The 26,515-nt window shown below is 36.8% G+C and overlaps 1 protein-coding gene across 1 annotated transcript in view; it reads left to right on the top strand.

Moving 5' to 3' along the window:
* Positions 1-26,515, top strand: part of ANKRD13C (ankyrin repeat domain 13C) — a 91,437-nt gene that overhangs the window by 46,867 nt on the left and 18,055 nt on the right. Inside the window, exons 7-10 of the mRNA XM_053591808.1 lie at positions 3,226-3,370; positions 9,070-9,201; positions 12,099-12,260; positions 25,957-26,036. Coding sequence (XP_053447783.1) covers positions 3,226-3,370; positions 9,070-9,201; positions 12,099-12,260; positions 25,957-26,036 — 519 coding nt within the window. The remainder of the gene's footprint in view (positions 1-3,225; positions 3,371-9,069; positions 9,202-12,098; positions 12,261-25,956; positions 26,037-26,515) is intronic.

Genomic DNA, 26,515 nt, shown 5'->3' with positions numbered 1-26,515 from the left:
GATTACAGGCATGAGCCACCATGCCCGACCAGAACTATCATTTTCTGTGTTCTACTTTAAAAAGTTAGTTTTAGTTCTGTTTGATTTTTAGGTTTAGAAAAAAGGTACTTCTTTCTTTTACAACAAACTATTTCACATTTGTATATGACTTTAATAAGCAAATGTTGTGATGCATATTATATAGTAAGTATAGATTATAAAACCCCAAAATGGTTAGCACAGGAACCCGGAGGAGAGTAATTGTAATGGAGGTCAACAGGGATTTACTTCCTTAGCAAGACGCTCAGATCCTGGGCTTACACCACTGATAGGCTCTGAAGTTCTCATTGTCAAATACCTTACTACATTAATGGAGAGGCTAGCTTTTACATGAGTGGCAAAGGTTTGTTGCCTAGATGCTAAGAATCTATTTAAAGGGGGAAAAAATCTATTAATGTTAAATAAAAACTTTCAGTTTTAAATGTCATAAGATAATTTTTTTGAACGTCACTTAAAATGAAGCTGAATTTGAAAATATGGTCTAAGAAAAATCTTTAAAGTTTACTTTTATCTCATGACAGCTATGTAATCATTTGAAATATATTCTCTAGTATCAAAGAGGAAGCAGTGCTTTAGTAAAAATAGAAAGAGTGAACACAAAACTATTACTGAAAGTACTAATATTTTCACTATAAATATTAGTAATTAAGAGGTAATCCATATTCACTAATGGAAATGATCACTGAAAACTGTCTCCTGTCAGGCTTTTCCTGACTAAAAGCGAGGCTTTATTTTCCTTTTGGTGTGGTTTAGCATTTTTCAAGCTTACATCTTACAAAGAGTATTTTCTGTTTACATCTTTGCATTTGGATAAGTAACTTTTTGTTCTTTGTATCTATATAGCAAAAATAAAAAATATTTTGGCTCATAGGCTTAAAGCCAATGATTAGTCAATGCTTTAAAATACCATCATGGTGATCATTTTATCAATTATGAGACTTATGTAATACATCTTAGTAGGCTGTCTAATATGTTGACGATATTGCAAAAGGTGGATAGTCCTATTGCAAATAAAAATATAGATGAAATAAAAGTTGACCAAATGAGATTATATAACCAGGAAGTTTTGTGAGACTGATTTTAGGTTTTGTTAGATATAAGATCTCAAATGTCACCATATCCGTCTTTTTCTTTGTCTTTCTGTATATCTCTTTCCTCGCCATTTTTATCCCGATTCATGGCAGCCCACTGCTACTGTCCTCATCTAGGAAGGGCAAGAAGGGAATGGTGCCATGAGATTGTTTTTAGCCCATTTTTTCTTTTATGTGGAACAAAGAGTTTCCTGATAACTGAAGCTTGGAGCCCAAATAGTCCATGTGTATGTGTATGTGTGTGTGTGTGTGTATAATGATCTGTTCCTTTTTCATATTATCAGGAGGCCACATCTTACAGAGATAGGAGATGAGCCCTTTTAATGATACTCTTTTCTCTAGGCCATTGCTCAAGCAATGATAGGACTTCTTTAGTAGCATATGGAGCAGGCCACTGAGAATGGACCAGGAGTTAGTATTCAGCTATAAAGCATTGTTCACTCCTGTAAGACTCAGTGAGCTGCCTTTGTTAGGGCTTCCTGATTTCTTTTTGAGTGGTATGTGTATTTTATATGGCTCAAACCATCTGTATACCTTGTATCATACTTCCCTCTTTGCTCTGGTTCACCTCCGTTTTCCTGGTAAAATTATTAACAGTATCGCTTTTATTCTTTAAATTTCAAAGAGTTCTTTAATTTTTAATGTTACTAATTTTGGTGATAAATTATATGTAACCCTAGTTATTCTTTTGATGCATCATGCGAGGTATGTTACATTTCTCAGCTTGTCATGTATAGGGAAACCAAGAATGCTGTCTCACTTTGCCTTGTCTGTGATAACTGACAACCTGCAAAATAATGAATTCCTATCTATATACATTAGAAATCCAGTAGCCAAGGTAGATCTCTGACAAAAACTTAAGGAGCTTCCTGGGGGTATAATCAGCATCTCTTGACAGCTGGGCTAACCAGTGTCTTGGATTAAGGACTGTGTGTTTTGAGCAGCCAGTCAGCTGGATTGATCCTGAACTGGTAATCTATAAAGCTTTGTTCAAGATCAAAGCACTTCGGGGTACTTGGAAACTTTTCTATTTTAGTATTTTACTTAATTTCAGCAAGTAATGATTGGTGGAATATTATTTGAGAACAGCCCATTGGGCTAGACCATGCCAGGTTCAGGTTACCAGAAAGCACAATAAATACACAAGTGTGTGAATCCATGAAATTTGATGCAGAATGATCTGTAAGGTTTTCAGGCTGTGGTGGTGTCAGCTGGGGAAGAGAATGCTAGTCTGAATCTGGGAAATAAGCAGAAAGCCAAGAATTTGGAGTAGGTTAAATGGTTTATCAAGTTAAAGGATAAAGTTAGGTTTGGTACCAGATGGTTAGGTGTAAGACATGGATGTAGGTCAAAGGGCAGTTGTTAATGAAGAATGTGGCCCATCTATTGCCGTACCAATGTTAAATACTCTGCCGAACTAGTGACTGGGTATTAAAGTTTCAAAGAATGTTAAACAAGTCTGCTTTCCTTTTCACTCTTCCCTGATGAAGTTATTTTTACTGGGTAACTTTAGTAAGGGTAGGAAACAAGTATATACTAAGGGAAATACTTTAACAAAGGGGAAACATTTTTTTCTTACTGGGTTAATGAACTACATATATATTTAGAAAAGTGAATTTTATGCTGTGCGTGGTGGCTCACGCCTGTAATCCCAGCACTCTGGGAGGCTGAGGTGGGTGGATGCCTGATCCCATGAGTTTGAGACCAGCCTGAGCCAAAGCGAGACCCTGTTTCTAAAAATAGCCGGGTGTTGTGGCAGGCGCCTGTAGTACCAGCTACTTGGGAAGCTGGGGCAAGAGACTCATTTGAGCCTAAGAGTTTGAGGTTGCTGTGAGCTGTGACACTACGGCACTCTACCAAGGGTGACAAAGTGAGACTCTGCCTCAAAAAAAAAAAAACAGTGAATTTTAGGTAAAATGGAACATATATTTAAATATTCTTTTTTTAATAAAATATTTTAATTGAGCTCTTATCTAATTTAAAATATGGTATTAGCATCTTGGTTCGAGTTCAGAAGGAACAAAGCTTGTTTAATTATTAATGAAATTTTATCATAATATTGTCTGTCAGTTTCTCATGTACCCATCTTTCACAGGCTTGACACAACTCTCATAGACTTTACTGACATGAAGTGCCAACGAGGGGATTTAAGCTTCATTTTCAATGGGGATGCGGCGCCCTCTGAATCTTTTGTAGTATTAGACAATGAACAAAAAGTTTATCAGCGAATACATCATGAGGTGAGCATGTTATTTTACCAGTATTCTTCTAGGTTTTAAAAAAAAAATGTCTGTTTTTAGCCAGCCTCAGTGTAACTTCTGTAAGAGCGTAAGGAATAATTGAGATGGCTTATTCCTTTATTTCTTTATTTTCTTTTATTTTTTATATTTCTGTCATCTGATCTCCATCTTGACCAGTCTGTTGAGTCTGCTCAGAACTTAGGGATTATCTCCTAGATTAATGAATTCCATCATCTTTTAGTTTGAATTTGTAGTTTTACTTGGTTGAATCTGTGCTGATCTGTTCCCATCTGTTATCTTATTTCCTTGGCCTCTTTTAATGTTGCTGACTATCTCTATCTCCTTAATATTAACACCTCTTTCAGTTATGTCTGCACTTTTATTTACTTTACTTAACCATTTGGTTACCTTTTCTTTTTCTATCCTTTCCTCTTACAGTACGACGTTATTTTCCTTCTGTCATGTCTTTATGTTGAAAAAACATATATACCATTATTTTTATCCTCTGTTCCCTTTCCCTGCTGTAAACCAAAGAAAAAGATTTTCTAGTATTTATATGTCATGGATAAGCACTACAGATTTTTTTAAAAATTAAGTAATAATTAAAAAAAAAATTAGACGTGGGTTTTGCTGTGTTGCACTGGCTGGTCTTGAACCCCTGGTTTCAAGTGATCCTCCTGCCCTAGCCTCCCAAGTAACTAGAACTATAGGCACAGCTACCAGATATGTAGCCATTTTGTTTTTATTTTGTCTCTGATTTTCATCATTTCATTTTCCCACATTGTCATTCACTACACCTATGGCTCCTTCTTTCGTATCTATTAGAGTAGACTGTCCCTACTAGCATATCTGTTGACTGGATCTTAATTACCTTATATTTCTACTATTGAAATAAAGAGCTTCCTGGTGCTGAGCAATGAAGATCTTGGAAGAGGAGGGGATAAAAAGGTTATCTCTTGTGGAAAAAACAAAATGAGGAAAGTCAGGGAAGTAAGAATAAGAATGATCTGATGGGAAAGAGAAAGATCTATCTGATTATAGTGAATGTTTCTCATACTGAGCATGAGAAAGTAGTTTATGGAGGGCCTTAAAATTTAAAAAGGTAAGATAATTTAGGATTTTCCACAGTTGACAACAGATTTTTAAGCAAGGTATTGATTTGATTAAAAAATTATTTAGGTGAATTAATCTCACATAATTCTTTGACTTTGCCTTTCCCTCCCTCCCTCCCTCAAACATTTATCAAGCACCTAATGAATGCTAGCAACTTGTAGGTACTGTGGATAGTGCTATTATATTAATAGTGTGTATCAGCCACTATGTCTGCCAGATGCGGTGCGTAATGGTATTAGCAGTGTATATCAATGACTGTTATATATTAAGTATTAATTGCCAACATATTAGGACTGTAAGTGTTTTACAGCTCTCATCATTAAGTCCTTAAAATAATCTGCCAAATTAGGTAGTATCTTCACTGTATAGATGAGAAAATTGAGGCTTGTAGATATTAAATGGCATGCCCAAGGTCACATTAGTGTGCAAGGTGAATTTGAAAAGTGAGAGATTAGAAGCAGGGATATTATTTGAGAAGTTTTTACTGTTATCCAGTTGAGAGGTGATGGGGATCTTTGGTAATCCTCATCCAAGGTGAATAATATATAGTGAATAAAGGAGAAAGAGAAGTTGTGACATACATTTTCAAGAACGAAATTATAAAATTTGCTAACAGTTTGAATGTAGTGAATTAAGAAGAAGAAAGATTTAAAGATGAGTGTAGTGATGCTTGCTTGAAGAGTGGATAATGGTGTTACCACCAACAAAATTGGAACATTTGGAAAAGAAAACAAGTTTGGGGTGTTAGATGATACTATTTTGGTCCATTGCTAAAAAGCAGTGTACTTGTTTCAACTCTCTTTATTAAATTTTGCTGAAGTATTTGTTATCGTTTGGTAACTCAGTTCTTGAAATGTTCGTTTCCTTTTGGCTTCAGCTTGGCTGGTTCTTTCCTTTGCATGTTACTTTTGCTGTGTTCACTTCTTAAATATGATATGGCCTTGATGCGGTTCTCATTCTTACAGACTGCTGGTATGATCTCTTCTATTCCCATAGCTTTAATTACCTTTTATAGGTTGATGATTCACAAATACATATCTGTATCCTACACAGTTTTGAGTGGAGAGCTGTCTGTTTAAATGCCTAATGGATATTGCATGTGTCTCCCAGGTACCTCATAATTCACCCCATTTATAACTAAACTTACTATTTTCCCTCCAAACTTGCTCTTTCTTCTGTTTTCTCCCTTTTGATGAGTAATATCATTCTCTATTCAGTCAGAGACCTAGGAGTTATTTTTGATATCTTTTTTTGTATGTTTCCTAATTAGAGAATGTATTTGGTCATTTTTGTCTCCTTAATGTCTTATAATTATTCCTTTTTATTTACACTGCCACTACTATAATTCAGTATTTGTTATTTCTCAACTGGACTATTCAGAAAGTCTTACAAATAATCTCCCTGACTCCCTTCTTGTATGCTTCTAAATTATTTCACATATTGAAGATATATTGAATTTTCAATGCAAATTTATGTAATGTTCCTTAATTAAAGACACTGTAAAACTTCCTCATTACCTAAAAAGGTAAAATCCAAACTTAGTGTGGCAGGGTTCCTGTTGTGACCTGGCTTTGGGGTTTGTTTCTTTATTCATGTTGTTTCCACTTCCTGGAATGCTTTTCCTGCAGCACCTTCTTATCTGTAGGGCACCTGCTTAGTATCACTTTCTTCCCTGCCAACTGACTATTGTTTTTTTTATGCTCCTACTAAATCTGGAACCATATGGCTAAACACAGTATTTACTTATATGGCTTTCTTTCTCTGTTATTGAGGTAAGTACCTGAAGGCTGCAGGGTTCTTTTTTTTTTTTTTGAGACAGAGTCACCATGTCGCCCTCGGTAGAGTGCTGGCATCATAGCTCACAGCAACCTCAAACTCTCGAGCTTAAGTGATTCTCTTGCCTCTGCCTCCCGAGTAGGTGGGACTGCAGGTACCTGCCACAATGTCCAGCTGTTTTTTGGTTGCAGTTGTCATTGTTGTTTAGCAGTCCCAGGCCAGGCTCCAACCCACCAGCCTCGGTGTATATGGCTGGTGCCCTACGCACTGAGTTCTGGACACCAAACCCTTCTTTTTTTTTGAGACAGTCTCAGTCTGTCACCCTGAGTAGAGTGCCATGGTGGAGTAGAGTGCCACAGCTCACAGGAACCTCTAACTCCTGGTTAAGGTGATCTTCCTGCCTCAGCCTCTTGAGTAGCTGGGACTACAGGTGCCCACCACCATATGCTGCCAGTTTTTTTTTATTTTTAATAGAGACAGGGTCTTGCTCATGATCAGGCTGGTCTTGAACTCCTGAGCTCAGGCAATCTACCCTCCTTGTCCTCCTGAGTGCTGGGATAACAGGCACGAGCCACCATGCCCAGTCTCTCTGTTTTTTTGAATTGGGTTCAAGCAGTCCTTCCACTTTAGCCTCCTGAGTAACTTGGGCTATAGGCACATGCCACTGAACCTGGCTGACTTAAAAAAAAAAATTATTTTAGAAATGAGCCCTGCTGTTTTTCCAAGTCTGGTCTTAAACGCCTAGTCTCAAGTGATCCTCCTGCAGTAGTTAGTATGTATTACAGGCATGAGCCACCAGGCTTAGCTTCCTGGAGTCCTTTTGGTTGTTTTCTCTGGTACCTAATACAGCATCAGTATATTTTAGGCTGTAGGTTGGTAAATTCTTTCTTGTACTATAAAGGGAGAAATAATAAGTACTTTACATATTTAAATATTTTTGTGAGCCATATGATTTCTCTCAGCTATGCTGTTGTTAGGATAAAAGCAGCCATAGGCAGTATATAAGTAAATGAGCATGGCTATATTCCATTACACTCTTATTTATAGAAACAGGCAAGAAGCTGGGTTTGGCTCAGATATTTTTTAAATAATTTGACTTCTTGCATATTAAATGGCAATAGGACAACCACCTAGGTGAGTTGGAAATATGGCACTGAAAGAGAAGCCAGCCATAAAATGTGTAATTATTAGTTGATATTATATAATAGTATTTATGAGGTCACCAAAGGACTTGCATTATGGGTAGTTGTGTGTATGTATGTGTATATTTTTTAATATTTAAGGTACAGGAAAGGTAGATTTTGAATAGTAATCCTTAAGGTGGGGAATATTTGTTATTTATTCTGATGTACATACATAAGTAATAACTGTTCCTTACATGTTTTTTGAAAGAATGCAATTAATTAATAGGAGGTTTTTCTATTAATTAATAGGAGGTCTTTCTATTAATAGGAGGTCTTTCTATAGTCTGATTCATAGAAGAATTATGTCTAAAAAGTTTACTTGAAAACAGTGTATTTGAAACATAAGGCAAATTTCTTCATAGGCAATGTGTTCACTGAGCTAATATATAAAACTGAAGTTGATTCATAATGCATTTGAAGTATAATGTTTTAATAATTCGGTTTGAACTACTGTAGCCAATGATTTTCTTCAGAAAATTGTGTTCAGAATGCAGTTTGGGTCACCAGAAACATAGCCTTAGCAGGAATGTCGAGATTTTGCATTCTTCACGTGTGAGGGTGGAAGAATTGGTACTGTCCCAGTTTCAAGCTGTTGCTGTTGTTTTCTGTAGACTCAAAGATTAAGGACGGACTATCTGCAAGTGAAAGTTAGGTGGTGAGACATAGAAGACAGGCCTCTGGAGAGCCTAGAAATGAGGAGATAGGGAGCACAGAGTCCTAGGGACAGTGTTCATTCTCCAGACAGCTCTTAAGTTCTACCTCTTTTTCTCCCTTATGGAGTCCCGAGTGTTGGAGGACCTCTCTGGGCCTGCCGTGGAGCAGAACCTTACCCTGCGCCTGCCCATCTGCTGTTCTGTGCTTAGTCACTTAGTCCACCAGCCTTGAAACAAGCACAAGTCATTCCTTTTTTCTCATTTAAAAATAATGGGCAATTATTATATGCCACCATTAGGGAATATGTAGATGATAAAACCTGAAGTGCAGCTATTGACTTTAAGGATCCTGGATTGATATTTGTGGGTAATTTTCTTTTTATAACCAATATAGAAAAGACCCCTTCCTACCGCCTCTCCTTCCCTCCCTCCCTCCCTCCCTGTTTGCGTCCCTCCTGCCTCTCTCCCTCATTCCTTTTCTTTCTCTTTCTTCTCTCCTTCCACTTAGAATGAATTGGGAAAGAGACCCTAAAAGGACAGCGGTGGGTCTTTGAATTAAAAAGAACTGAAGTAAGATTCATCTGTATTTAAGAAAAAAAACCCTTTATATGAACATTTGTCTCAGTTTTAACTTAGTTCTTAAAGTAGCTTTTTAAATTGCTCTCCAGCCTGTAGTTGTAATGGCTGTAATGGCTGATCTAGCACTTTCTCCATTAGCACATGTCTAACAGTGCAGGGGCGCTGTGTCAAGCATTCAGCTTTTTCTGCTAGATTCATAATTAAGTCATAATTCTAATTGACTTGAGAAGACAGTAGATAGGTGTGGGGTTTTTAGAATCAGTTGCATTTCACATTACTTAGAAACTGTCTTTTTGTCTTTTAAAGTCTGTAACATTATGATTATTTTCATATGTAGCACTAATAGTCTTTGAACAACCGAGATTCTTAAATTTAACTTTTTCCTCCACCCCAGGAATCAGAGATGGAAACAGAAGAAGAGGTTGACATTTTAATGAGCAGTGATATTTACTCTGCAACTTTATCAACCAAGTCAATTTCTTTCACACGTGCCCAAACAGGATGGCTTTTTCGGGAAGATAAAACAGTAGGTGCAAATCTAATTTAGATTCTCAAACTTTAAAAACTGTTTGATATTTAATGTTGCCAAAATAATGTTATGAAAATTCAGGAAGAAGTATCTTACTGGTTTTTTCCAAGTAGTTTATTCTCTTTCTGGAATCCAGATAGGAAGTTATAATGGTTGGTTACAGAGTCAGAATGTATTCTCTGAGAAGCCAGGAGAGAAAGCTGAGCTCATTTGAATTCTATGTTGGGACAGATTCTTGTTGCTAGCTGCCTTGTTATTATTTAGGGAAGAGTGTTCTCACATGATTCCATTATACTTCTAACGTTTTATTCCATAAAAAGGCTACACTTCAATTCATTTCTCTGAATTTTTTTTCCTTGCTTTGAGACTTCTAAGTCATTTACTTAACTCAGTATTCTGTATACACGTATATGACTAAATAAGCTTACATTTCTACAATACTATTATTAGATCAAATCTCAGTGGAAGTTTCACCATTAGTATATTAGAAATAACTTCGATAATTTCCAACCTGTCAATAAGAGGTTATATAAGACTATTAAAAATATATTGAAAATTTTTGAATGATATGTATGAAGAAGCATTTCTATATAATATAAATTTAAGAATAAGTAACTGTAGCTGGGCGTTGCGGCGGGTGCCTGTAGTCCCAGCTATTTGGGAGGCTGAGGCAAGAGAATTGCTTAAGCTCAAAGAATTTTGAGATAGCTGTGAGCTGTGACGTCATGGCTACTGAGGGCAACATAGTGAGATTCTGTCTCAAAAACAAAAAGGAATAAGTAACCATATCAGGGTAAGAGTCAAGATTTACTGCTATGGTTACTTATACCTGTGGCTGAGTGGGTAGGGCGCTGGCCCCATATACCACGGGTGGCAGGTTCAAACCTGTTTCTGGCCAAAACTACAACAACAAAAAAATAGCCAGGCGTTGTGGCGGGTGCCTGTAGTCCCAGCTACATGGGAGGCAGAGGCAAGAGAATCACCTAAGCCCAGGAGTTAGAAGTTGCTGTGAGCTATGATGCCATAGCACTCGACCGAGAGTAATAAAGTGAGACTGTCTCTAAAAAGAAAAAAAAAAAAGATTTACTGCTATTAAAAATTGTGTATAGTAGAAATGAATATATTCTCATTGGAGAAAGAAAAATAGAGCCTGTATTAGTTAGGTCCTCTGAGAAACAAAAGTATGGAGAGGAGGGTAAGGGAGAGGGAAAGAGAAAAGGAAAAGGGAGAGAAGAAGGGAATACTTGATTTGTTTGAAGGAATGACTTCTGTGATTGTAGGAGCTACAAATCTGAAATCTGCAGAGCAGTCTGCAGGGTGGAAATTCAGAGAAGAGTTGATAGTGGGGTTTGAGCCATAGATATACAGGCTGGAAACTCAGGCAGGGTTTCTGTATTACAGTTATGAGGCAGAATTGCTTTTTTCTTCTGGAAACCTCTATCTTTATTCTTAAGGCCTTTATCTAATTGGATGCGGCCCACATCATGGAGGGTAATCTGTTTCACACAGAATCCACTATTTAAGTGTAAATTATATCTGCACAGTAACTTCACAGCAACATTTACACTGTTGTTTAACCAAACACCTGGACACCACAGTCTAGCCAAGTTAACATATAAAATTAACCATCATACAACTCACCCATATGGCTAAAAGTTCCCATTGACCACTGCCCACAGTTCCAGAGCTCCTTGCAGAGGCTTCTCAGTTTACATCCTGCAGCCCTTATAATAATCACCACCTGAGTATTTCCCAGCCACAGAAGTTCACACTGTGAAATCTAGGGGTTCCCTCTCTAACCCTGTTTGGCAACAAATGGCATTATAGGATTTCCAGTTGTGAGACCCTACATTGCAATCCATTTGTTGGCTTTTAAAGTCTTACCTGTACTCTGTTCTTCTGGACAGCATTAGATGGATCACTTCAAAAGAAGATAAAAATTGAAACTACTATGCATCTAGTGCTGCTGCTAAGCAGCTGAAAGTTCTTGAACAGCATCTAGGTGATCTTAAATCTTTGACAGGTAAGGAGGGAGTCAGTCATCCTTATGGTTCCCATTTTGTAGGTAGAAACAGTGCAGAAGGCTTTGCTTTCTGGTGATGGTAAGGAAGCCACTGAAAGAAAAGTGAGTCTGGAAACAACTCTAAACATACAGTAGTAGAATGCTAGAAGACAGATCAGGGTGGAGTCCAAGTGATTTGCATGCAGGTAGATGTGGGAAATTTTCAGTAAGATACTGATTCTTTTTTTAAGTAAGGTAAAAAGGTAAAGGTTAATGTTGAATGACTAGGAGGACTTCACTGAAGGAAAGTATTGACTCCTTTCTCGATGTCCATTACACTATTTAATTTTCTCTAAAACAATTGTTTCAATCAGCAAAACTATTCTCTTTGTTGAAAGCAGCAGCAGCCATAACTTGATGTTTGGCCTCCTTACAGAGTAGAGAATTTGAACAGGTCATTCCTGTGTGACTTGAACTATTTATTTCTTTTTATTCTATTTTTTCTATCTATAAAATGGGAACAGTGTTATCCCTGACCCCTCCTTATTACTTATGATACTGTCAGCTTCATGAAATTTTGATATAGCTTTGTGCTACTTGGGAATAGATAATCTAAAGGATGTGGTATTTTTATTTAGATTTAACTCATTTGCAGATTAACTATCATGTATTTTTGTGTTTTAAATATTTCTTTTTCAATTTGAAATGTATAATTCTATATGTTTTAACTTAATAGAATATAGGAGATAATTTGACTATTCGAATTACCAAAGTAATATTTATTTTCACTTACATGTCAACATGTTTATGGAAAAATATATTACCTCAATTTTTTAAATATGAAAATCTTACTGTAAGTTTTATTATTTTGAAATATTTTATTTTGTTGTAGGAAAGAGTAGGAAACTTTTTGGCAGATTTTTATCTGGTGAATGGACTCGTTTTAGAATCAAGGAAAAGAAGAGAACATCTCAGTGAAGAGGATATTCTTCGAAACAAAGCCATCATGGAGAGTTTGAGTAAAGGAGGAAACATAATGGAACAGAATTTTGAGGTATAACTTTTACTTCTGATTTATAGCTTTCTAAAGAGAGAGAGGAAATAGCCTTCGTTCTTGGTGGCATTTAGCAAGTCTATATAAATATACTTACAGGTTTTGTTTGCTATGAGTCACCCCTTTCCTATGAATCTTCATTTTCTTGATGTCATTATCATGAAGAAGAAAAAGAAATGGCCTTTGTGAATCTGTACTTGGTCTTCGAATGTCCATTAATAAATAGATTAAAGTCATTTCATAAGCATGAAACTCAGTGTCAGTTTTTAATCCATGTCCCTTACATTTATTTTTCCTGCTTCCCTAACCAAAATCTAACTGCTGTGAATGTGCACCCAAAGATCCCTTTCTATCTTAGATGTCATCTCTAGTTTATGCCTTCCCGTAATTCTTTTTATTTAGTATGTATTTATTGAAAGCATGCCATATGTAAGGAATCGTGTGACAGGAAGGAAGGGAGGGGGGAAATTAGGCAATGTAAAGATAACGTGAGACGTGGTAATTGCTCTTACAATCTTACTCCCTCAAAGGTGAATCTGTTCCTAAGTTTATTTTTTATCTTGACCATTTTAAAAAAATTTTTTTATTAAGTCTTTTGCATGTAGATCATAAATACATTTATGCCAATTTCAGGGTGTTGATTGTTTGTACAAATTGGAGTGTTTACATCCTACTAATCAATATAGCTTTCACCTCATTTACCCAATTGTAACATTAGGACATTTGTGCTCTACACATGATAGATCCAACTTGTATTTGCAATGTGCTTCATAGTTGTGGTCCCCCTACTATCACATACTACCCCTCCCACCCTCTCCCCATCCCTCCTTCATCTTAGACTAAAATTGTGTTTCATTTTTCATATGCAAGTGTGAGTTATTATAAATTGGTTTCACAGTAGTACTAAGTACATTGGATTTTTTTTTCCATTCCTGAGATACTTTACTGAGAAGAATATTTTCCAGTTCCATCCATGTAAGCATAAAAGAGGTAAAGTCTCCATTTTTTTTACTGCTGCATAGTGTTCCATGGTATACATATACCACAATTTATTAATCCATTCGTGGGTCGATGGGCACTTGGGCTTCTTCCACGACTTGGCTATTATGAATTGAGCTGCAATGAACAATCTGGTGCAAATATCTTGACTATTTTAGATTTGCAGAAAGGTACTAGAAGAGCACGAAGAATTCCTTGAAATCTTTCATCAGGATTCCCCAAATGTGAACATTTTACTACATTTGTATAGCACTGTTTTTCAAACTGCAGCATAGGAACCCCTTAGTAGATAATAAAATTCATTTAATGGATTATGACCACTTTTTTAAAAAAATTAATACCTAATTAAAAATGACTCTTCTCCTTAAAGAAGAGTCAGAACACATCATACATAATGAGGGTCATTACTGCTTCATGAAGCAGCAGTTTCAGGGCTGTACGTGTTGTATAAATGTGTATATGTTTGAGTACTAGATTGTAGTGGGAAGATTAAAAGCTATTATAAGGAGGCTTGAATTCTTTGAATGTTTAGTTCCTCTGCTGTGGTACTGTGCTATATCTATGTTTTAGTGATGGTTAGACTTTCCAGAGTAGTGCACCAGGTTCCAACTAATTCATGGTATTACTATGTATGCCAGGAAAATATTTTAATGTTTGGTAATTTCTCATGTTGAGTGCAGCAGCCATAGTTTAGTTAAGTACATAATGTAATATATTTAAGTTAAAATCGTGATCATGCCAGTGTAGTGTGATCCTGTCCCTTCTGGCCCATTCTGTTCATGCTCCACATTTCATTTCTGACCTTGAGACAGGCCTTAATAGATTACTTCATCTTCAAGATGTCTCCTGGTATTTATTGATCCTTGGTCAATAGGAGAAATAGGGGCTGGGCACGGTGGTTCATGCCTATAATCCTAGCACGCTGGGAGGCCAAGGCCAGAGGATCACTTGAAATCAGGAGTTCAAGACCAGCCTGAGCAAGAGCAAGACCCCGTATCTACTAAAAATAGAAAAATTACGTGGGCATTGTGGTAGGTGCCTGTAGTCCCAGCTACTTTAGAGGCTGAGAGAGGAGGATGGCTTGAGCCCAGGAATTTGACATTGCTGTGAGGCTGACACCATAGTACTCTAGCCTGGGATAATAGAATGAGACTATGTCTCAAAAAAAGGCTTGGGTTTTTTTAAAATTAAACTTTGTATTTTGAAATAATTGTGAAGTCACATACAATGAATATGGGAGGGCGAGGCAGGCAGATTGCCTAAGTTCAGGAGTTCTAGAACAGCCTGAGCAAGAGCAAGACACCATCTCTACTAAAAATTGAAAAATTAGCTAGGTTGTAGCCAGGGTCTGCCTCTTGAGCAAGAGGATTGTTCAAGCCCAGGAATTTGTGGTTGCTGTGAGCTGTGACTCCACAGCCCTCTAACTCAGGGTGACAGAGTGAAACTCTGTCTCAAAAAATAAAACACTAAAAAAAATAAAATAAAAAAAGACGAAAAACAAAGAAATTTTGTGTATATCTCATTCAGTCTCCCCTACTGGATACATCTTACCAAACTATAGTACAGTATCACAACCAGGATATTGGCATTTACAGTCAACAGCCCAGGATCTCCATGTTCCTCATGTATAGGCACATCTGCTGTTCCTTCACTCCCGCTCTTACCTTTACCCGTCACAGCTACTAATCTCTTTCTCTAATTATGTTATGTAGCCTTTTGAAATTGGCGTTTTCCCCCCATTCAGCATAATTCCCTGGTGATTTCATTCAAGTTGTATGTATCAATAGTTTCTTTCTCTTATTGCTGAATAGTATTCCATGCTATTCGTGTACCCCCGTTGTTAACCATTCACTCATTGAAGAACATCTGGGTTGTTTTCAATTTGGGGGAATTATGAATGAAGCCGCAATAACATTCATGTATAGGTTTTTGTGTGAACATAAGTCTTCATTTCTCTGGGATAAATGCCTAAGAGTGCAGTTGCTGTGTCATGTGGTAGTTAAATGTTTAGTTTTTATAAGAGACTGCCAAAATGTTTTCCATTTTACATTCTCACCAGCACAGTATGAATGACCATGTTTTTCTACATACTTTGCCAAGTTTTGGTATTGTGATTATTTTCTCTTTTACCCATTCTGCTAGTGGATAATGTTATCTCATTGTGAACAGAATTGAATTTTCATAATGGCTAATAATATTGAATATTAGTCTTTTCATGTGCCTATTTGCTGTCTGTACATCCTCTTCAGTAACTTATCTATACGTGTCTTTTGCCCTTTTTCTAATTGGATTGTTTATTTTTATTACTGTTGAGTTTTCAGAGGTCTTTTAATATTCTGCATTGGATGCTTGTTTGTCAGACCTGTGTTTTGCAGATACTTCCACTCTGTAGCTTGTCCTTTCTTCTTCTTAAATGAGTCAGAGAGGAAAAGTTTATAATTTAATGAGGTCCAGTTTTTGTTTTATGTCATCTGCTGAGTCTAAGAACTGCCTACCTTCAGGATCCTAAGATGTTCTCTTTTGTCTTTTTCTGAAAGTTTTATACTTTTGCATTTTACATGTAAGGACATGAAACATTTTGGTTAATTTTGTAGAAGGTATCAGATTTACGTAAAGGTTATTATTTTGCCTTGGATGCCCATCATTTTTTGAAAAGGCTGTCCCTTCTCTATTGTATTACCTGCTGAGATTTCTACTGAGATCGTGTTGAATCTGTAGATTAAATTGGAGATAATTAATAGCTTAACAATATTGCATATTCTGTTTGATGAACGTGGTATATCTTTACATGTATTTAAGTTTGCTATACTTTTTCTCAGAATTCATTAGTTTCTGGTGTAAAGTCTTTCACATATTTTGTTCAGTTTATCTCTACATTTTTCATATTTCTTGATGCTGTCCTAAAAGATACTGTTTTGAAATTTTATTTTCCAGTGGTTTATTCAAAACATATGATTTTTTAATATTGCTGCATTCATGTATTAGTCCTGTAGTCTTTTGTAGATTCCTTAGGATTTTCTACACATGCTCATGTCAGGTAATAAAGATACTTTTACTTTCTTCTTGCCAGTCCCTTTTCCTTTTATTTTTCTTATTAATAAACTAGGAAGTAACACCAACATGACAGGGTAAAATGGTGATAACAGCTACATATGCCATTTCTCTGATCTTAAAAGGGACTTTTTTATACTAGTGTTAATTTTTTAAAAAATCATTATATTGGCTTGGTGCCTGTAGCACAGTGGTTATGGCACTGGCCACATGCACCAAGGCTGGCGGGTTCAAACCCAACCCAGGCCAGCTAAACAACCATGGCAACTGCAACAAAAAAATAGCTGGGCGTTGTGGCGGGCACCTTTGGTCTCAGCTACTTGGGAAGCTGAGGCAAGAGAGTCGCTTAAGCCCAAGAGTTTGAGGTTGCTGTGAGCTGTGATGCCCTGGCACTCTACTGAGGACAACATAGTGAGACTCTGTCTCAAAAAAATAAAATTTTATATTATTTTTTTCACCTAAGTAGGTGAAAGAATTACTAAGAGCTATGATTGTGTTATCTGTCAGCTTTCTAATCCCTTTGTGATTTTTAAAATTGTTTAGAATAAAGGAAATAAGTTTCATATATTGTTTATACTTTTGATAGGGAAGAATTGAAGAATTACACCTGAGAATCTTTTTTGGAGTTCAGTTATAAATATTTAGAAGAAATTTAAAGAAAATAGTAATTCTATCAGATATTATCAATATATACATAAGTTTGATTTGGTTGAATCAGATGAGGTACAGGATACAAGAAAAACAAAATAGAATGATAAACCTAGTTATAAAAAAGATACCAATAGCTGTGTATTGTTTGTTTTTTTGTCTTTTCTCTTAGATGCAGAATTTAGCACAAGGAAAACAGCATAGAACTAATTACAGTTTATATATGATCAACAGTGGGCATTAAAGGAGAAAAGAAATATTTGTATATATTTTGTTAGTAATTTTAGGAGTATAGTTCTTTTAAGTCTACATAAGAAGCTTTTTAGGAAAGATGATATGGCAGGAGGTCAAAAAGGAGGTCTCTGTCACATTTCAGAAACATTGCAGTTGTAATGGTGAATTGGATTAAAATCTTAGAAGGTTTAAAAGACCAGTATTGAAAATAAATGGCGTCTAGGTCGTAGCTAGAAATATGAAAGCAAATGAAGTGTGAAAATAGACATGTATTAACTTACAAGTCAGTGGGAACTGTAGGTTAGTTATTTAGATGTATGTATTTAATTAGTGACAATTATGTACAAAGCATTATATTTTATTAGAGAATAAGGAAGGATTCTCCAGTGGTTAATCTGAGTAGAGTTCCAGAAACTCAAAGTCAGTTTCCACAGGTTAAAAACTGAATTTATAATCACTTCCAGTTTTTCTTTATTATTTGCATTGGCTTAAAACACTGGAGCTGTCTGCACGGACTTAATGTTAACTAGTCGTTTCATTGTTACAGTGACCTGAGGAGATGAGCATCATTCCCCATTTTATAGCAAAGAAGCTGAGATTTAGGAAAAGAAGAAGTTGAGGTGTAGGAAAAGAAGTTGTGTCTGAAGTCACAAAGGTAGCAGGGCTGGGCTTTGATTTTTAGGAACCTGACCACAGGCCTCGTCTTCCTTTTAAGTATTTTGCTGCTTAGTCAGTCTTTGTTATAGTCACTTTTTTTCTGTATATCCAGATGTTTAACTTGTCTTTGCAGTTTTGTTTTGTTTTGTTTTTTCAAAATATTGGGAAATTGAAGTTGGGAAAAAGTGGGGAAAACCTTAAATAATCCTGGAAAGATGCTGTTGGTAAATACAGTAAAAATCAATAGAGCACATAGCAGTAAAAGATATTTTTAGTTTTGGAGCATTACTGTAAGTTTAAAGAACCTAGAAAATAGACATGTATATAATTTCTTATTCTTTTCAAAATACTACATTTTTTTTGTTGTTGTTGTTGAGACAGGGTCCCACCCTATGCCCCTGAGCAGAGTGCAGTGGGCGTGGTAGCTCACCACAACCTCAGACTCGGGCTGCGGGCACCCCGCTGCCTCAGCCTCCGGAAGCCGCTGGATTACAGGCGCTCGCCACGGCGCCCGGCTGGGTTTTTCCATTTTTTTCACGAGTCGGGGTCTCACTGTCGCTCAGGCAAGTCTCAAACTCCTGAGCTCAAGCGATTCTCCCTCCTTAGCCTCCCATAGTGCTGGGATTACAGCGTGAGCCACCGCGCCCGGCAAAATACTACATTTTAAAGCCAAGTTATAGGGCTTGGGAGAGTTATTAAAGGATACAAAATTACAGGCAGATGCGAGGAATAGCTCTGGGGTTCCTGCCCCGCCGTAGGATGCCGGTAACAGTGATGTGTACATTCACACAAGTAGAAGGGGGATACTGAATGTTCCCAACACAATGGAATAATAAATGTTTGAGGTGACTGATATCTGACTACCCTGATCACTGCACAGTATAGAAATCAAAACATCACTCTGTACCCAGTGAATGTGTACAATTACTATTTGTCAACTAAAGAAAAATTTTAAAGCCACATTTTAATAGAACTTCAGTTCTCAAAAATAAATCTTGGTCCTTTTCAGAATTAATTTATATTCTTTATTGTAGATGAATAGCTTTTGGGCTTATTTTTTATTTTCAACCAAATATTTGTTTTAATTTCTGAAGTATATGCTTATAGATAGCATTTTGGAGGAATTATTTGCCATATGAACACCTTTGTTTTGCCTCCTCCCTCTTTGTTCTCCCCTTTTCTCTCTTTCTTTTAGATGGTTCTAATATTTAGTATATATTTTTGACTACATTTTTGGCAGCAGGATTTAAGTGGTTAGGCATTCTCAAGCCATGGGCACTTGATCCTGTATTGTTATTACTTTTTCTCCCTCCTTGTCTAACCGGTTACTGTTGGAGGAGGGAACATTGCTTCATTTATACCTTAGAGTGAACTATTATGTGCAGAATATTGAGGTAAGTCCTATTAGTAATTGTGACATTTTTACCCGTAAAATCTAAATAGGAATACATGATATCTTAAACTTCAGAAACCTTTACTATGAGAAATACTAGAATAATAGCAAACTGTCAGGGTGTGGTGGCTCACGTCTGTAATCGTAGCACTTTGGAGGTGGGAGGTCAGGAGTTCAAGACCACCCTGAGCAAAAATCAGATCCTGTCTCTACAGTAAAGAGAAAAATTACTTAGGAGTTTGAGATAGGAGGATCACCTAAGCCCAGAAGCTTGAGGTTGCAATGAGCTATGATAATGCCACTGTATTCTATCACTATTTTTTTGAGACTGAGACCCGGTCTCAAAAAAAAAAAAGAAAAAAAGAAAAAAGAAAAATAGCAAACCTAGAAATAAAATATTTCCTATAAGCTTCAAAAAAAAACAGTTTGAGAGTTTTTACATTTAATTGTGAGGGAAAGACTTGTACACGTAATTGTGAGGGAAAGACATCTTAGTTTCAGAGCTGGTGACTGGGCAGAACAACATTAGAAAGTTACCTGATATCTGTGGCAACCTATGTCTTCCTGCTCATTAGGTGAGCTGTGCATCAGTACAGAATGTCTTCTGAAGGGTTCAGCTCACCATGTCAGTATATAGTAAAGGACTAATGAGATAGAATAAACATGAACTAGGAAAGACATTATTAGAATGTAATAATTGATATTTGCAATAATACGGTAAAGGGCTCAATAAATTATATTCACTGTAGTAATAAGATGGGGAATGTGTACTATACCATCTAGAGATAATTCTATTGGAAAGAGTAGAAATTTATTTAGAGAATTTTATTTCTGAGAAAATGATGACGTGACATACCATATTAATCATGTGGCAAATGTGTCTGTACTATGAAAATGTGAAAAATAACGTGTATCTGAAATATAAATCGTATGTAGAGATGTGGATAGAGATGGGCTTAGTCTTTGCGGTGGTTCTGAGTTGGAGCAGCAACCTTAAATTTTTCCAGCTGTTTCCCCTAAAACTACAAGTTCTATTAGCATTTGTTTCTCTGGTTTCTAGTGTATCATTATATACTATTTTGCCTAATGTTTTACCATAGAATTTATGAGGTCGCTAACTAGATTTTAAGCCTGTTTGTCATTCTTCTGATAGACCACTGCTACAAAACATAGTATTATGTATAATATCCCCACTGTATTTATTAAACTTGGTATTGGTTATGATATAAATTTAGCTATTTATAATAAATTCCAGGCCAGGCATGGTGGCTCAAGCCTGTAATCCAGCACTTTGGGAGATTAGGGTAGTGGATTTCATGAGGCCAGGAGTTTGGGACAAGCCTGAGTAATATGTGAGACGACTCTTGTCTCTATAAAAAAGAATTTTTTTAAAATTAGCTGGCCGTAGAGGCATGAGCCTGTAGTCCTAGCCACTTGGGATTGCAGTGAATTAAGATCACACCACTGTACCTAGCCCAGGTGACGGAGCAAAATCTTGTCTCTAAAAAAGAAAAGAAATTCCGAAATAATAATGACCTAAACAATATAGAAGTTTATTTTGCTCTCATGTAAATATCTGAGGTTGTGTTGTTTTTCTGCTCTGTGAGTTAATATCAGACCTCACCCTTTGGGGGGGCCTTGTTTCTTTGGCATTTCAAGGTATGGCCCTTGTCTACAGGCTAGAAGATGATTTCATATTCCAGCGAGCAGGGCTGTACTTGCTGACATTACTAGCAATTAGGAAGGAGATGGCATGCCTATTTTGCCTGTTGTGTGCATCACTCTGTTTACATCTCATTGGTTACAATTTAGTCACATGGTAACACCCAGTTGCCAGGATGGCTAGAAAAGAAATATTTATTCTGTGAAGTCATGTGCTCAGCCAGAAATTTGGAAGGGAGGTTCTTATACAAAGAAGAACAGGAGAATAGATATTGGGGAGAAAACTAGCAATCTCTGACATCTCATCAGTGGATACATGGTTGGAATTTCAGTTACCACGTGAACTTTGTTAACTGTCACCTACATATATACCTTTGACTCTGACCTTTCTCCATGTTACCAGGTCTATATATCGCTTGGGGAAACATATTTAAAATTTAGTATGTTTAAATATGATCAAATAAGTTCATTCCTTTTTCTTCTTCCTGTTTTTTCTGTCTTGGGTAGTGGCACCACAATATCCTCTTTCAGCGACCTGAAATTTGTCCTCAGGCTTCTTAGTTTCCTCTTACCTCCATATCTGATCAATCAAAAGTCCTGAAGATCTCTTAAATCTACTTATCTCCTTCCATTTCCAAACAGCATGCCCTAATCGTTTCTCATTTGGATTACCGAGATAGTTTCCTAATTTACACACTGCCACCCAGGTGATTGAACCAGGTAGTGCCTGTGCTCAGAACCTAAAATGTGTCAAGTACTTAACGGAGCACCATTTTGAGCACTTTGCATTTAGCAACCCATTTTTATCTTCACAGTAATGCTGTGACTAAACTGAGGCAAAAGAGATTGAATAATTTGTCCAAGGTCAGTTAGTAATGGGTGAGTCCAGGATTTGATCCCCCCAGCTCCAAAATTTGTGTTTTTACGTTACATTACACAAAATATTTATCCATTGTTTCCTGAGTAAAATGCCATCTACTTCATACATGAAACCCTTTCAAGCAACTCTTTCTCTTGGTGTCTTGGCCGCTTGCCTTCTCTCTTACTGCGTCATGTTTGCTATTCATGTAATGGGACACTCCAGCTGCAAGTCCCCCCGTGTGTCGCATTTGTCTCACGATTGCGCTTTCCCCAAATTACTCTGTTCACTTTCTGTCAGACTCCTCAGCTTAGGGCTCGTTGGTCCGCATCTTTTGGCTCCCCTGTTCTGAATCGGAAATCCCTTCTGCGTGCGTTGATGTCCCCTCCGGGTCTTCTGGCATAGCTCCCATTACTCTGGATCGTAATTACCTACTTTTAGTGTATCTCTTTGTCAGTGTCTCAAGAAAAAGAACGGTGTTGTTCTTGGTGTTGTCCTAGGTTTCTTTCATATCACCTGCTATGCAAAAACTGTCATTTTCCTTTATTCTCACAGCCTTCTCTTGCTATTCAAAGGGCATCAGTGACATCGAACCAACACATCTAAGGCCTTTTTTCAGGCATCTTTTCTCTGTAGTGTCTCTGTCGTGTATATGTTATGCAAACAGTCCTTTCTTTTGTCTTCCTTGAGTCTGTAAGGGAGGCTAAACTTTACCTTTACCAAACTTTGTTCTTAGTTGGGATGGCCCCCTTGTGACAAAAGGCAAATTAATAGGAAAGAGGTGAACAAGTTTATTAGTACATGCAGCAGATACTGCATGGGAGAAACCTCAGTGAAAAGTAACTCAAAATGGTGGCTTAGAGCTCCACTTACATAGCATCTTCAACACAGAGCAATAAATTTATAGAGAAATGACAGGATAAAGGGAAATGGTTTTAGGTTTCCAAGGGTAAGAAATTGTGGGAACTGTATTAATACCTGGGGGGAAACTAATGGAGTACGGTTTGCTTGTAGATTCCTCTGTGCTATCTCTGGGCAAGTGAGAATCCAGAATAGTGAAGGAGAATTTGTCTCCTATCTTTAGCAGAAAAGGAGGAAGACAAAGCTTTTTCTCTCATTTGATGCTTCTTAATTGCCTTCAGCTCTAAAATAATTTATATATCAGAGAGGTGTTTTGGAGTGACATTCCTAGTTTATTTTAGCACCTTGATGCTCTTATTTTTCTTTTACTTATCTGGCTTCTTTCTTTATTTGACCTAACTGTGGTTTTTAGGAATCAGTTATCAGCCCTATATTTTCTTACTTTTCATCTCATCATGGAATTCCTTTTCTTTGTCTAATTTTCCTCCAGGGACTTCACAGTTTATAACAAGTACTTACCAAGCCTTTTATTCTGTTGGGCATTAAGCTCTTTACACGTGTTACCTCCTTTCATTTGTAACTCTGAGGATACAATAGCTGTATCATTTTGCAAGTGAGTTCAGTTGACATAATAGAAAGTAACTTGCCCAAATTTGTTACAGCTAGGATTCTCACTGAGTTTTGTGTCCTAAAAATCCTTGACTTTGGCCTTGTATGGTTCAGGTTTATAATCCCAGCACTTTGGGAGGCTGAGGTGGGAGGATTGTTCAAGCCTAGGAGTTTAAACTAGCCTGGACAACAAAGCGAGACCTTATCTCCTCAAAAAATGTTTTTTAAAAAATTAGCTGGAAATGCCAGGAAGGCTATGTTAACCAGTATGATGAAAATATGTCAAATTGTATATAAAACCAGTGTATGGTATCCCATGATTGCATTAATGTACACAGCTATGATTTAATTAAAAAAAAATTAGCTGGGTGTAGTGCACACGCTTGTCATCCCAGCTACTTGGGGGGCAGAAGTGAGAGGGCCCACTTGAGCCTAGGGATTCAAGGCTGCAGTGAGCTATGATCATGTCACTGCTCCAGGCTGGGTGAGCCAGACCCTGTCTCAAAAAAAGAAAAAAAGTTCTTGATTTTTAATGACGCTAATATAGTACTGTTTAACATCTCACACTCATTATATCCAAAACTGTACTCTTCCAAACAGGACCATCCCTGGTGTTATTATTTTTCTTGTTATTTATAATAGTATTTTTTACTGTCCTTTTGTTCCATGGTATGTTCTGTTAGTTTTTCGTTAGGAATTTTCAATTTTCTTCTTTTTTTTTTTTGAGACAGAATTTCACTTTGTTGCCCTGAGTAGATTGCCAATGTGCCATAGCTCACCTCAACCTCAACCTCTTAGGCTCAAGTGATTCACTTGCCTCAGCCTCCCAAGTAGCTGGGACTACTGGTACCCACCATGATGCTCGGCTATTGTTTAGAGGTGGGGTCTTGCTCTTGCTCAGGCTGGGTTTGAACTTCATGAACTCAAGCAATCCACCCGCCTCAGCCTCCCAGAGTGCTAGGATTACAGGCATGAGCCACTGTGCCCGGCAGTTCTCCCTGTCTTTAATGTACTTTTTATTTTATCTTCTTTTATATACAAGGTCCAATCACATAGTCTGGATTTATTATCCACAGAAGATTACTGTTTGTCCTGAGTATCTCTGATTTCTATAATCTCATTTTGCTTGTATATATTTGTTTAAAAAAATTTTTTTATTAAATCATTACTGTGAATATTGATGCATTTATGGGGTTCAGGGTACTGATTTGATACACAATGTGAAATGCTTACATTGAACTGATTAACACATCCATCACTTCGCTTACTTATTTGTTGTGGTAAGACAGTTATATTCTTTTCTTAATAGTTCTAAATGTACCATTGCATCATGTACATTAGGTGAGGTCCCCCCAAATACTTTTCTTCCTCTCGCCTACCCTCTCTGCTCCCCTCTCTCTCTTCTTCCCTTCTACTTTCTGGACTGTAGTTATGTTTTGCCATTTGTATGCATGTGTAGGTGATTATATATTGATTTCATAGTAGTATTGAGTACATTGGATACTTTATTTTTCCCCATACTTGATATATTTTACTAAGAAGTATATGTTCCAGCTCCATCCAGGTAAACATAAAAGATGTGAAGCCTCCATCTTTTTATGGCTGCATAATATTCCATAATATAAATATACCATAGTTTGTTAATCCATTCATGGCTCGATGGGCACTTGAGCTGTTTCCATATCTTGGCAATTATGAATTGGGCTGCAATAAACATTCTGGTGCAAATGTCTTTTTTGCATAATGATTTTAGTTATCTAAGTATATACCTAGTAGAGGTTGCAGGATCAAATGGTAGGTCTAATTTTAGTTCCTTGAGTATTCTCCAAACTTCTTTCCAAAAAGGTTATATTAGCTTCCATTCCCACCAGCAGTGTAGAAGTGTTCCCTTCTCTCTGCATCCACGCCATCATTTTGCTTTTAATATACAATTTTGTATTTCTAGTTAACTGCTCATGACTGCATATTTTTTTCTTTACAACTGCATTACAAGTTTCTTGAAGTTGCAATTAGTTCTTATGGTTCTCTGTAGCTTTCATGTTCAGCATCTACATAATGCCAGGAAGATTTCAGATGATTGAAACATTGACTGAGTAGACACTATAGGGGTCCCAGGGTTATGAATGAGATAGATTCTGTGAATTTGTTCTTTTTTTTTCTTAATTAAGTCATAGCTGTGTACATTAATGCAATCATGGGGCACCATACACTGGTTTTATATACAATTTGACATATTTTCATCACACTGGTTAACATAGCCTTCCTGGCATTTTCTTAGTTATTGTGTTAAGACTTTTATATTCTACATTTAGTAAGTTTCACATGTACCCTTGTAAGATGCACCGCAGGTGTGGTCCTGCCAATTGTTTGTTCTTAAGTTGAATTTGTATGTACGTTGGAACAGTTCGGTCCATTTACTTATGTCACCTACAATAGCCATTGTTCGTAAGTGTGAGTGGTACATCAGTTGGACGTTTGTAACTCAAGGACTGCCTGTATTACTTTGATACTTATTGAAATTTAGGAAAAAATGATAATAAATATTATCAATAGAACTTAAATCATCATGGAACTATCTTAGAAGGAACCTCTTCAATCACTATATTAAAGAAATTTAGTAGATTGGTAGTTTTAATAGTTCACTGGAAGTTTTCATTTTATATTTTAAATAAATATAACATTTTTCTTTTTGTCCCCTCCCCTTTCTTTTTATTTTTTGGCAGCCGGTTCGAAGACAGTCCCTTACCCCACCTCCTCAGAACACTATTACGTGGGAAGAATATATATCTGCTGAAAATGGAAAGTAAGGGGTTTACTTGGTTTATATATGCTTTGGTTTTTAGAAAGAATACTTTGTAAAAACTGAGTATGTGACTTTGAGTATAAAAATTATTGGTATAATTTTGTCTAAATTAATTTACCTTCTAAAAATATGAAACAAGCATGATGTGAGAGGAGTATCCCAAATTATATACAGTCTTTCAATGAGGTTAGAGAGCCGCCCTCTACATCTCTCCTGCCAATTGATACCCCTGCGCACACAAAACTAAAGACATTGTTCTAAGATAATATAATGGAGGAAATTGCCCAGTACAGTTGCATATTTGAGATATCCCCATTGTATGGTGAACTTCTGTATTTCATTATTATCCTGATTCTCTAGCGTGGTAAGTGAGGCCATTCACTTTTTGTCTCCTCATTGCCTTTCCCAGCTCTTCCTTTGTCAATATCCCTCTGTTTTAGCCACTGCTAGGAGACACCTCGCCACCTTCCCTAGGGCCT

Source organism: Nycticebus coucang, chromosome 5 (genome assembly GCF_027406575.1).
Source record: "Nycticebus coucang isolate mNycCou1 chromosome 5, mNycCou1.pri, whole genome shotgun sequence".
Classification (NCBI taxonomy): domain Eukaryota; kingdom Metazoa; phylum Chordata; class Mammalia; order Primates; family Lorisidae; genus Nycticebus; species Nycticebus coucang.
Note: the sequence above shows the minus strand (reverse complement) of the source record. Positions and strands in the feature narration are given on the sequence as shown.